The sequence below is a fragment of the Mytilus californianus genome, unplaced genomic scaffold (assembly GCF_021869535.1).
Source record: "Mytilus californianus isolate M0D057914Y unplaced genomic scaffold, xbMytCali1.0.p SCAF_7, whole genome shotgun sequence".
NCBI classification, from domain to species: Eukaryota; Metazoa; Mollusca; class Bivalvia; order Mytilida; family Mytilidae; genus Mytilus; species Mytilus californianus.
The window spans coordinates 11,229,073-11,242,388 of record NW_026262723.1 but is presented as its reverse complement, the minus strand read 5'-3'; the positions used below and the strand labels follow the sequence as shown (position 1 = coordinate 11,242,388).

At 32.2% G+C, this 13,316-nt stretch overlaps 1 protein-coding gene across 1 annotated transcript; it reads left to right on the top strand.

Moving 5' to 3' along the window:
- Positions 1-3,661: 3,661 nt before the first annotated feature.
- LOC127708221 (phospholipase A2-like) lies at positions 3,662-13,073 on the top strand. Its single transcript, XM_052213065.1, has 6 exons — positions 3,662-3,667; positions 4,761-4,794; positions 6,777-6,824; positions 8,333-8,492; positions 9,674-9,823; positions 12,804-13,073. The coding sequence occupies exons 1-6, from the start codon at positions 3,662-3,664 to the stop codon at positions 12,865-12,867; spliced, it is 462 nt and encodes a 153-aa protein (XP_052069025.1). The 3' UTR covers positions 12,868-13,073.
- The last annotated feature ends 243 nt before the right edge of the window (positions 13,074-13,316 follow it).

The following is a 13,316-nucleotide window of genomic DNA, read 5'->3' as shown; positions in this document are numbered from 1 at the left end:
CTCAGACCCACGGATCTCTGTACCTTCACTTGTACACACTTGAATCTTAATGTACAGTAACTACTGAGGCTTGATGCAAATTATTACTGCATTGCTATTGTTGGTTCTTAATGAGATTCTTCAAGCGTCCTCCCCATTGAAGCCCTATTAAAACTTTGTACCCCAAGTTCTTTTAACCACTGTTCCCCAGGGCAACTATTCCTACAAACTTAAGGGGAGGGTTAGGATCCCGCTAACATGTTTAACCCCGCCACATTCTTTATGTATGTGTATGTCCCAAGTCTTTAATCTACATATTTGTTTTTCGTTTATTTTTGTACATAAAATAGGCCGCTAGTTTTTCTCATTTGAATTGTATTACATTTGTCATTTCGGTGCCTTTTATAGCTGTCTATGCGGTATGGGCTGTGATCATTGTTGAAGGCCGTACGGCGACTTTAATTGTAAATTTCTGTGTCATTTGGTTTCTTGTTGAGAGTTGCGTTTTTGAACAAACCAGCGTATCCCAAGGCCTTGATAACCTCTGTAGGCCCCAAATAAGACGAAAAAAACATCAAAATTGGAGAGAAAACTGAAAAAAATGGTTTCTAACCTCAGGGATATGAATTCAAACGAGAAAAACTAGCGGCCTATTTTATGTACAAAAATAAACGAAAAACAAATATGTAAATTAAAGACTTGGGACAGACACATACATTAAGAATGTGGCGGGGTTAAACATGTTAGCGGGATCCCAACCCTCCCTCTAAGTTTGTAGGAATAGTTGTCCTGGGGAACAGTGGTTAAAAGAACTTGGGGTACAAAGTTTTAATAGGGCTTCAATGGGGAGGACGCTTGAAGAATCTCATTAAGAACCAACAATAGCAATGCAGTTATAATTTGCATCAAGCCTCAGTAGTACATTAAGATTCAAGTGTGTACAAATGAAGGTACAGAGATCGGTGGGTCTGAGCACTATGAGTCCAAAGTTTAACATAGTCTTTATTGGGAAAAGCTTAAAATTCATCTTATTCAGAACCTGCAATGCCAAACATAATTAGAGGATGCAGGGAGCTTGAATTGCTCCCCTATTCAACTGGGTCTCATTTGACTTGATTATAAATAAAGTTCTAGTATGTTCAAGTCTGAGGTGCTAGTGAATAACTTTAATTAAGCTTGATTGCATATAGTGTTCATTATTCTAAAAAAAAAAAAGATGAATTTGTTTACGATACAAACTTTGCCTTTACTGGCGACCATTTTGAAATTCCTATCGCTTCAAAAAGTGAAAAGTTAAACTATAAGGTTGACGTTATTATCAGATAGCGGTCAGGAGTCTGTAATTCAGTGGTTGTCATTTGTTGCTGTGTTACATATTCGTGTTTCGGTCTTTGTTTGTACATTATAAAAACCGTTATTTTCACTCGTTTGAATTAAATTGTTAAACAGCTGTCATTTCGGGGACTCTCCCTCTGGTATCTTTCGTCCCTCTTTTATAGCTGACTATGCGGGGGCTTTTCTCATTATTGAGGGCATTATGATGACCTATAGTTGCTTATTTCTGTGTCATTTAGTCTCTTGGCAATCATAATACATATTCTTTTATATATATAGCGATGTCGTTATTACGACATAGCTATGTCGTAATTACGACATAGCTATAGTGATGTCGTAATTACGACTTGTTATGTCGAAATTACGACATAGCGATGTCGTTATAACGACATGTTATGTCGAAATTACGACATAGCGATGTCGTTATAACGACATGTTATGTCGAAATTACGACATAGCGATGTCGTTTTAACGACATGTTATGTCGAAATTACGACATAGTGATGTCGTTATTACGTAATTACGACTTAAAATTTATTTTTTGAATGGCCCTTATCGGCTTCCGTACAATGGTGAGTTGATAGGGATTTGTTTTTTTTTTTATATAATATATATTTCCTATCTTTTTTATTGAAATATAAACTTCGGTACCAGCATTTCTTTACTTTCAGCATTTCAGCAATAGAATACTATTCATGTCCATATATTGAAAAAAAATACAGTTACGGACCGATCATTTACCTTCAAAAGGTGGCAAATTCTTTTCTGAGTAAGAAAATTATTTAGTTTTTCAACGCTATCACTCAAATATTTTTTTTCGAAATTAGCACTATTACATGTATATACGGTATTCGGAAAATCAGGAATCAGAACATTATTTTGTCATATGCTTGACCACAATATATCTTTTCTCATAAAATTGGGGATCAAAATATTTTTTTAGGAAAAAACCATAACCTCCCTTTTGAAGTTAAATGGTCAATCCCTTAGTGTACTGATATGAATAGTAATTTACTGGAATGGTTTGAAAAAAAAATATATAGTTATTGATGCTAACGTAAATATTTTAATAAAAAAGACAGGAAATATGTCGGTGAAACAAAAAGTTCAAATCTAATTGAAATTTAAAGTGCCCATGCATGAACTCACTGATCATGCACGAGTGATTCTATTCATAAAAGTGTCCGTGTAACAACTAAAAAGTATCCGTGTAACACCCGTTAATGTACTTTTTTTCTATAGCTCTGCTGGGGGGCAAAGTCGTACAATTGTATGTTTACAAACGTACTTAAAACTTTAAAGATGTTATCATGTTTAACGTGTGTTTGGATCCAATCACGTTAATAGATAGAAACGCATAAAATATACCGATTTTAAAAACGTTTTCATAATAAAAATGAAAGACGTTAAAAATTTTATGAAAGTGTCACATATATTACGATACAATGTGGTTGTTTGTTATTGTTGAAAGCATGATGAAATGTACATCACACATAGGATTATTCGAGTGCACCGACGACTTTTGCGATGCTCAAACAAATATGAATGCAGAACATTGATGATTTGAAATGATTTATAAAATTATTGTTGTCGGATCGTATATTTGCTCTGTGTTTTAATTGGGTTTTCAAGTTTCAGACAAACAAATCTATCAGTTTACTATAAAAAAAAAAAGAAAACCTATAGTTTTATGGTACCAATTAAAAAATCATTTCTGTTGCGAAATTTTTTTAATCATACCTGTCAACCTCTAACGATGGCAAAACTATTTTAGTATAAAAAAAAAAAACTGGTCATAAGTGTAATGGAGTGTACTAGACAAAAGGCTTACGTGGTCCAGTAATAACCCATACGAAGACATTAAGATAACTTTAAAGCCTTACAACTACATTTGTATTTAGAAAAAAGAAAAAAAATGTCAAAATGACCACAGGCGCTTGTGGGGTAGTCCACCCTTTTTTTTTTTTTTTTTTTTTTTTTTTTTTTTTTTTTTGTTCAATTATTACTTATTATTATTTATTAAAATAATGAATTTTCTATTTTTATATCACTAAGTCTTATCTATCACTACTGCGTATGTCTCACCTAGTTTCGAGTGGATTTGCCAGCTCTGTTACAACCCCTTATTTAATATCCATACTTAAAACACCATTTTAGTATGGATATCAAACCATGTCAGAGAATGTAATGATTAAGTGCATACAGAATAGAATTAAAATTTATAAAGTCCAAAGACCCGTTATTTTGGGGAAAATTTATGAATCGCAAGATACTTTGTCTGACACGCATGCAATTGCGTAAATTGTTGAAGTACGTTTCACCGATGATTGATAAGAATATTATTTAGATGATGGTACGTCAACCTTTGTTTATTTCGAATACTGGTGCATTGTTTTAATTGAATAATGAAAGAAAATGACCAGTCCCCAATAACATATCTTAGATTATTTTTTACTTTTGAAATGTGCAAACGATAGCGTTTAGTTATATACGTATTGATTATCAATCATATCAATATAGTTAACTTCAATATCTATGCTTTCACACTTTTCTTACCCTTAAAACTCATTTAAATCCCTTTTGGAACCTTTGTTTTCAAAGCAAAGTCTTGGATATCGACTGCACCATATGTGAGTAGTTATATACAGATACAGGTAATATATTCTTTAAACTACATGCAGACGATGCGAATTACTATACCTCAACCAGCGTTTTTACGTTTACAATTACTATGTATAAAACAGCAGCTCCCGTTTCGTACGATTCGTCAAGTTACGCTTTCGTAAGTTCGTTCGTCAATATCCTGGTCACCTCTACTACACTGTAATTGGACACGTTAATGTACGTATGTGTTTCTTTTGTCTAAAATTTGAATTTCATTTTGGTGAATTTCTACTCTAAGGGCCATTAGAATATCGGACCTGTCATTACCACGGTTGTGACACGAGATAATGCGTAGAGACTCTGATCAATATAACCACTAGCTTGACAACTTTAATATATAAGATAATAGTACATTTGTAGCTAGCATTAGATATTACATATAGTTGGTACTTGCATGCATTTGCCTAACGTCCAGTCGCAAATATTTCATACAGCCTGTATATATACTTTTCTAAAACCTAAATATGTATATATACTAATTTTTCGCCTATAAATTACTATAATGAGAAAAAAAAAAAAGAAAAACAGTCCTGAATTATTTCGTATTCTCGATCTTGTCTCGTTTCGTTTCTTAAAAGTGTTTTACTATAATTATAAATGTTAAACATACTTTATCTTTTAATCAATTTCAGTAATAAATACATTATCACGTTTTAGTTAAATCATGCATATCTTGAATTCATGACAGAAGGTTTAAGAAAGTATTTTTATACGAATCACGGACCAATAGTTTATTATATATTATTATATGTAACTAAGATACTTGAACATACAAGTAGTAGATTTCAATATACCTGCAGGAGATTGGTTTAACAGGTAGGTTTTTTATTTTGTTTTCTTTCAGACGCCATACCCGAGTTCTTTAAACCTATTACAAAACAATCCATTTCAAAGTCTATCAAAATTACTTGCGCAAAGAATTCCTCTCAAGCCGTTGCTAGGGGCCGTCTTAAACTAAGTCTTGCAGTGAGTTGAGGGTTTTTTTTTCTGCGTTGAAGGCCTCATTGTGACTTTGAGATGAAGAACAGCAATACAAGCGCTGCCCCTTTGCTTTTTGTGTGTTTTTTGCTGTGTATGCAATCAATTTGTGTCAATATTCAAAATCATCAGTCAAAAAAAAAAAAAAAAAGACTGACAATGCCATGGCAAAATAAAAACGTAAAGGACCAAAAGACGAACAACAGTTTACAAAACACAACGTAGAAAACTAAAGACTTAGAAATACGAACCCCGCCAAAAACTGGGGTTGATCTCCTGTGCTGCAGAAGAGTAAGCATATTCTGTTCCTCAAGTGGCAACTGTCGTGTTCATGTGATTACAAACCCGGTGATATGTCTAATTAGGTAGGTCAAATTCGATGAAAAGAAGACGGGATTGTTGTTACGACAATTGAAACATATCCGTCGTCATGTGTAAAACTATTATTATCGTGTTATGTTTGTACTGATGATGATAATAGTCAGACGACGATGATGATAGTATTGACGATGATGGTGATCAATTCACATACACACAAGAATTCAGACAATTTGCACCCATGAATATTTTGAAAATATGCATAATCTTCTTATATCTATATATCTCACCATTTTCTACACAAGGGAATGACTGTACCAAGTCGGGAACATAACAGATGTTTTTAATTCGTATGATGTATTTGAGCTTTTGATTTTGCCATTTGTTAAAGGACTTTCCATTTTGAATTTTATTTGGAGTTCGATATATTTGTTATTTTACTTTTTTAACAATTTCTGTAGATAAGAAAATTTTGTAAACAAATATGAACTAGAGAGATCATAACTCAAGCATATTGAATTATAGTTTTTGTATTTGCTATACGAAAGGATTGGAACTATTTGGATAACTCAGTGTCTTGCTCATGCGCAGTCTTAGAAACAAATAATCATGCGTAATATAATTTTGTGTTAAGGTGTCTAGAGAGACTGACCATATACCATAATATAAAGGTCACATACATGTATTTCATGGCCAGGCCGGTGCATAGGTAAAAGATAATCAAATTCCCTAAAGCTTTACTTTAGAGGTTAGATCGCAGATAATAAGTAGTTTAAATTTATAAAGCTTGATGAGATGATTTTTAAGATGGAACATCAATGTGTTTATTTATGGTAGAATCAGATTGGCCTACATTTTACTTTTCATTTACATGTTAAGTGACGTTACATACACAAATTAAGATATATAATAACAACTGAATTACAGGTTCCTGACTGTTTATAAAGTAAGAGATTAATAAGTTTAAACTAAAGTATATATGAAATATAATTATGGCATATCAATTAAAACATATAAATTTCTGAACTACGAATGAAAAGTGGCCTGCTGGGCTATTAAATTGATCTACTGCGCAAAACGTATTAAGATATTGATTTGATATCAAGCAGCAATCTATCTTTTAACAAAAATATCTTTTAACAAAAAAAGATTAATACATAGAAGTTGTATCTGTAGCATAATTCTGTTATTCTTTTTAATAATAAAAACTTGAACATCTATGCAAAGGGAGTTAACTGTTCTTGTTATTAACTGACTATCATGTATTTCTTTTGTGTAAGCTCATTCAATCATCTCCATAAAAAGCTTGATTTATGAGTTGCAGCACATATTTAAAACCGCATTCTAATATATTTTTCCTACTCTTAATGTCCCGCCTGAGCAATGGAAAATCGACGTAATAGTAACAATTCTAAAATTGTGATTGCCTGAATCAAACTCGGTCGTCAGCGAAAGTGTTATAGTACAAACGTAGGAATACATTTTTGTATTTTTTCCCACAGATATACAGAGCAAATTTACATTTGGTAAAAGAATTTTGACAGAAAATGGTAAACGTTTTTCCAACTCTTCTAATAGTGTGCCTCTTCACTGGTACCAAGGCATCATGGGACGTAATTTATCCAAGTATGTTATAAATGGAAATGTTCTGAAACAACGATCAGTGTTACATGTATAATAATGTATAACAAAAACAAAATATTGTTAATGACGTAAAGTACAGATACATCCGTGTCATATTTTAAAGATACAAGCATATAAAAAATAAACTGTGTGATGAAAAATAAATGATAACTGTATAAAACATCTATAAAAAAAACCCTCACAATACTTCACCAGACATTTTTTTAGATGCAAGTCGTTTAAACTAACTGACAATGTAATAGCATAATAACGAAAAACTGTCAAAAGACAAATAACAGTTTACAATACAAATGACTGGGCACACAAACCCCAATAAAACCGTGGTGATCTTTGGTGATCCTGATGGATGAGAATATCCTGCTCCACATGTTGCACCCGTCGTTTTAATCATGTAAGTACACAACTGGGTATAGCATACTTGATGGTATGGGTTTTGCTCATTGTTGAAGGTCGTAATGCGTCTTATAATTTATATCCATGTCATTTGGTCTCTGTTGGAAGGTTGTCTCATACCACATCTCCTTATTTTCATAACGTCCAAAAACAAAAGCCAAGAGGCACAAAGATGAACGGACAAACTAAGAAGGCAAAAAAGACTGACACGCCTAAAAGTTGTAATACCACCATTGATTTTCCCCTATTTGTCTTTGTTAAATTTGCACTTTTCAAAAAATTGTGCAGAATTTATCTTGGTTCCAAATAAAGAAATTCTTGGCATGAGTAAAGTTTTATCCTGTCCAGTACTATCAATAGACAAAATTTCACATAACATTTCATTGCATATAAGAAAATAACCATCACTGGAAGTTAAGCAATCAAATTTGCACACCTTTTTTTCCTGTGTACAAGCTTTAGTAACCATGTAACCTCAAGTTCCCAAAATATTCTACAGAAACACCAATTAAAAAAATAATGGTGCTTTGAAACACCCAATATATATGTTTATGACTCAGAAATATTTTACTGCAATGAAGTGTAGGATTAGTTTCCTACAACTGTCAAATTCAAGGGAATATTTTTTTTCGCCCCTTTTTCGTATGCAACATGCAACCGGATGTGACGTACTATGATTTGGTAGTATTACACCTAAAAGATAGTTGTTAATAATTTTGGAGGAAATTACAAACATTTATCAAATCGAAGAAGGGAAAATTAAGGCATGAGAGTTTATTTTCATCTACAATTTTTAAAATACTTATTTCAGGATTTTTTATATACGACAAAACCAATTAACATTTAATTCTTCCTAAAGGCTATTCTTTTAAATTTCAATTTAAATTTAGAAATACAAATACAATTAAATGTTTCCGTTTCAACGCTTAAGTCTCGAGAGTTATGTCGCGTTATATTTTTTTTTAGTTGCTGTGTTTATGTACTGCATGTATTTAAAAAAATACAATTGATGTTGTTTCAGACACTAAATGGTGTGGCAAAGGAGACAGGGCCAATAACTATGATGATCTTGGAAAGTTGGACCAGTTAGACAGCTGCTGCAGAACTCATGACTATTGTCCTATATCTATTAAATCGTTTGACACGAAATATGGAATATTGAATATAGGAATTTCTACAGTGTGAGTGTAAAATCAAGTATTAACTTGTATAAGAATCAACCGATTAATTTCACGACCGATTAATTTTAGCAACTTTTTGCGAGTACAAAAATAACGTGGGAAATATAAACTATCGTGAAAATGTTAAACTTTGATATTCTCTGCTTACCTTAATTTTTTTTAGCAAAACCTAATGGACATTGTGGGTCCTTTTATGTTATTTTATTCGAGGCGTCATTGGTGTGTTTGTAGAACACGAAATGCGCGTTAGGCGTAAACAATTATAGGCCTGATATCTTTGAAGAGTTTTTGTATTCTAAATATAAATACACAGTGACAACTTCCGAAATTAGCGAAAATAAAAATTGTATTCACAGTTTTGATTACCACCTTTGCAATAGAAAACAAGAACAGATTTTAAGGCATTTGTCAAAATGTCAGATGCAAAATTTTGAAGTTATTGAAAATAACACTTTTCAAAGTTGGTGCGTCCGAGCGCTTACCGTGTTAACCTTCATCAGGTATACTTAAAGTTATAACCCCTCCAAAAAACATTTACAGCTAAGGATGTATAAATACATCTATTCCCGAATACTTTTGGAGCTATATGGCCGATAGGTATTAACCAAACCAGAGTCCAACCACAGTCAAATTTAGTTTGATATGCGAAACCTAAAAAAAAAAAAATATTTGCGAACATTGGCGCAATCATAATAAGTCATTTTTCTCTAGGTTACATTTAAACTGTGAGTTGGTAGACATTTTTCGTTAAAATATGTTGAAAATACTAGTCCGCTATTTATATGGCAAATCCTTTCATAACCTTGGGTCCTCAATGCTTTTCAACTTCGTACTTTATTTGGCATTTTTAACTTTTTTGATTTGAGCCTCACCGATGACTGTTTTGTAGACGAAGCGGGCATCTGGCGTACAAAGTTTTAATCCTGTTATCTATGATGAGTTTAATCATTTATTAAGAAAAAGACGTCTTGCGAAAAACTACAGCAACAACTACAGAAAACTAAGCACATCTTTAAAACATTTAAACAGATGCAACTGAAGCAAAATTAAACACAACCAGAAACAATCGAAACAGCAACAACTACAAAATATTAAACACATCTTAAAGACAATAAACAGCAACAAGTACACATTCATTGATATTCACAAATGTAAGCTTTTAAATCATTTAATTTCCACAGGAGCTCTTGTGATTGTGACGATGTCTTTTTTAAATGTCTTAAATCAGTAGATGGAAGTCAAAAGAATGATGCAATCGCCGTGGGCATTTCGTACTTCAATGTGCTGCACCCAAAATGCATAAAAAAGGAAACGAAATGTGTACTTAAAATGTAAGTAACAATGTGACATCATTACTTCTTATGTTATAATTAATTTAAGAATTTTAGTGATTTTGGAATGTTAATGCATGTATAAATAAGGAGATGTAGTGATTCCTGACAATTTCCTTTTTTAATGGAGGGTCGAAAGGCTGGTTCGTCATATTCAAAACCGGTTACCGAGCTGAAATAACATGGTTTATTGTTCCATTATTGGTAATTTAAATCTCCTTCGAATTTTAAAAATGTAGGAAAGTAATTATTATATATGACACAATTTAGAAGTTCACGTCATGAAGATTATGACAATACATGCGTCGTGAGCAATGTAATTGTTATTATATGTTTAAAGATAATATACACACATTTTAATGGAAAGCACACCACCATTTTCGTGTCGCTTTTGTAGTAAGAAATGAGGAATTTATTATAAAGGGTTCGAATGAAGTCTATTCTCGTTTTGTATATCTCAAGTGCACAAATTTACGTCAGCCGTTCAAAAGTTTTATACATGCACCACCCACAATGTTCCTCACAATTTCATTATCATTTTTAATACCTTATTTTCTATCAACCTATATTCTTTACCCGTTTAAATTAACGCTCGCTCTGTCTAGAAAGCGGTGTAATATATATATAGTTTTTATGGTAAACTAACTGTTTAGTCAATTTTAGGTATTATTCTTTTGGCGTGGCTCGGTACTTAAACATCCCGCCATTGTGTCATTGTGCTATGGTCATTTTTTGTTATTTTGTCTTTCATTTTTGTTTATGTGCTTTGTCTATGTGCCATTTTGTTTTTCTTTGTTTGCTTATATAGTGATTAAGATAACAACACAATGTTGACTGCTGTACCCCTATTTTTGGACATTTTTACCTATTATGTCTGTTTGATTTGTTCACACATTGTTGTCAATATAATGGAATTTTATGCGAATGTCATTCAAGTGAGAGAGGTTTAGCTAGTATATAAACCAGGTTTAATCCAACATTTTCTACATGTATAAGGAAATGCCTGTACCAAGTCAGGAATATGACAGTTGTTTTCCATTAGTTTGATGATTTTGAGCTTTTAATTTTGCCATTTGATAAGGGACTTTCCGTTTTAAATTTTCCTTGTAGTTCGGTATTTTTGTTATTTTTCTTTTTAATAATATATCTAACAAGAGATGGCGGTTGCAAGAATCTTTGCACAACAATGTTGTTATAATTTGATTGCAACATTCACGTATATGTTAAATAATGATGAAGTTGCTGTCACGGTGTTTTTTGAAATGATGGTCTACAAAATGTGTTTGTACGCATTGAACTCAAAGACATTGAAAAAAGATTCCGTATTATTTTCAGTCCTGACAATCTATTTAAGCCAGCCAAATTTGGAATGTTGGTATAAAAAAGCGTTTGAAGTTCAATAACTTTTTTGTCGCTCTGAATACATTAGGAATTAAAATCTACGATAATTTTAGATTTTTAAAAGCCAAACGGTTGACGAAAACAGTTGCATGTTTTTAACGAAAGACGTTTCATATTAAAATAAGGAGATGAGGAAGATTGCCAATGAGACAACTATCCACCAAAGTTCAATAAAGTGGATGTAAGCAATTATAGGCAACCGTACGACCTTCAACAATGAGAAAAATCTATACCATATAGTCAGCTATAAAGGGCCCCTACATGAAAAATATGAAAGAATTCAATTGAGAAAACTAACGGCATAATTTATAACAAAACAATTAACGAAAAACAAATATGACAGACATGAACCAACGACAACCAATTAACTACAGTTTCCTGACTTGGGACAGGCACATAAAGAAAGTAGCGGGGTTAAACATGTTTGTGAGCGCTCAACCCTCCCCTAACCTCGGACAGTGGTGTAACATTACAACATAAGAACAAACTATAATCAAAGTACTGAAGTACTGAACATCGGATGACCACAAGTTCTTTAGGATGGTCAAAAGCACTTGTCTCAGAAAAAAAACAACATATCTCTTTACCTGAAACTGAGGTTAATGTACAGAGATATATTTTTTTTTTCTAGACAAGTTCGTGCGAGGATGATGAATAAATGACAGGAAATTCAACTTCACCGTAATAACTATTATATTGTAGTGATACAAATCAGTATACACTGATTTGTTGTTATATATTATATTAAAATAACAGTTACATATATATATGATTTGCATCCGTTTGTATATCATTCTATTCTACTATTCTAACAATAGTGCAATGCAAGTGCATGGTGGACACTTTTCTGTAAAAATTCGATTTTTCTAAGATTGGATACGAGTAGGCATTCATATTTTCCCGCAAAAACAATTACAGAGCTACCGGTCCTGTCGCAAAACGTTCTTTGAGATATTCTTCCGCATGCTTTAACACAATTTTTCGGTACGTGTGCATTGATATTATCAATGATTTTTTACTTATATATATATATCTAACTACAAAACATTTTCACATTATTATTTTATGTTGTAAACAAAAATATTTTTATCAGTATTCATTGAAGAGATGTATTGATATCATTTGACAAGGAATGTTATTTTGCACTCGTTTATGTGCGCATATTTATCATGTTTATAGATCGGTTACAAACCCAAAACTAATTTACATAATGGAAATCTAGGCGATAGCAATACATCGGAATGACCTCAAGGTCATCGCGATGTAAAAATCAGTTGAAAATGGCATAACTCATCAGATCGATACAAAGCACTGAGAGTATCGCAGTTACTGACAGCTAGTTCAAAGCCAATGAAAAACTATATATATAGATGCATATATATATACATTTGGAACAGACTTTTCACTTTGCAATTCAAATTCAGTGAATTCATGCGGAAAACGTATCCTTCGGAAGTCTAATTAAGTCGTAACAAGTGATAACTGTTACAGTATTTTAAAACTAAGTGTTGTATTAACAATTGCTTTTGTTGAAAATGGGGACTTTAAATTCATGATACATGTATCTCTTTTGTTTTAGATGGGGCCGCTGTGTTCATAAGTCGTCAGGCTATAACCTTTTCTCTGGAAGATGGTGGACATAGTTTGGACGATTACATCGACAATAGATATTTTTCCCTCTGTAAATGAATCATGAACTGAGCTTCATTGAAAGACTATAATTTATTCTAAATTGATAAAAAAAAATCATTTTTTTAAATATCACAATCTTTATTGAATTCTTCTTTTTAAGATCTTTAAATTTTTACTATTAAATGTCTCTTTTTTCAATAAAAGCCTTCTTTTGAAATGTACTGTTCAATTAAAATCAAAATAAAACAAGAATTTCCTATAAATGTCAAATGAAAATAAACCTTCACTTCCAGTTTATCACTTCTTACTTTGAAGAAAGGAATATGTGGGATAGATACGTCAATAAGACAGCTACCCAACGTTACAAATACAAATGACATTTTCAACGATAAACAGAGGTTCTGCGCATTATGTCAAGCTCTACTATGAATCACCTCAAGTTAAAAGGTTGGTAATAAAT

Excerpts from the sequence above, each read along its gene's own strand:
- LOC127708221 (XM_052213065.1), top strand. Across the intron at positions 6,825-8,332 it reads AAGAATTTTGACAGAAAATG|ACACTAAATGGTGTGGCAAA; the intron begins GTAAACGTTTTT and ends ATGTTGTTTCAG. Across the intron at positions 8,493-9,673 it reads AATATAGGAATTTCTACAGT|GAGCTCTTGTGATTGTGACG; the intron begins GTGAGTGTAAAA and ends TAATTTCCACAG.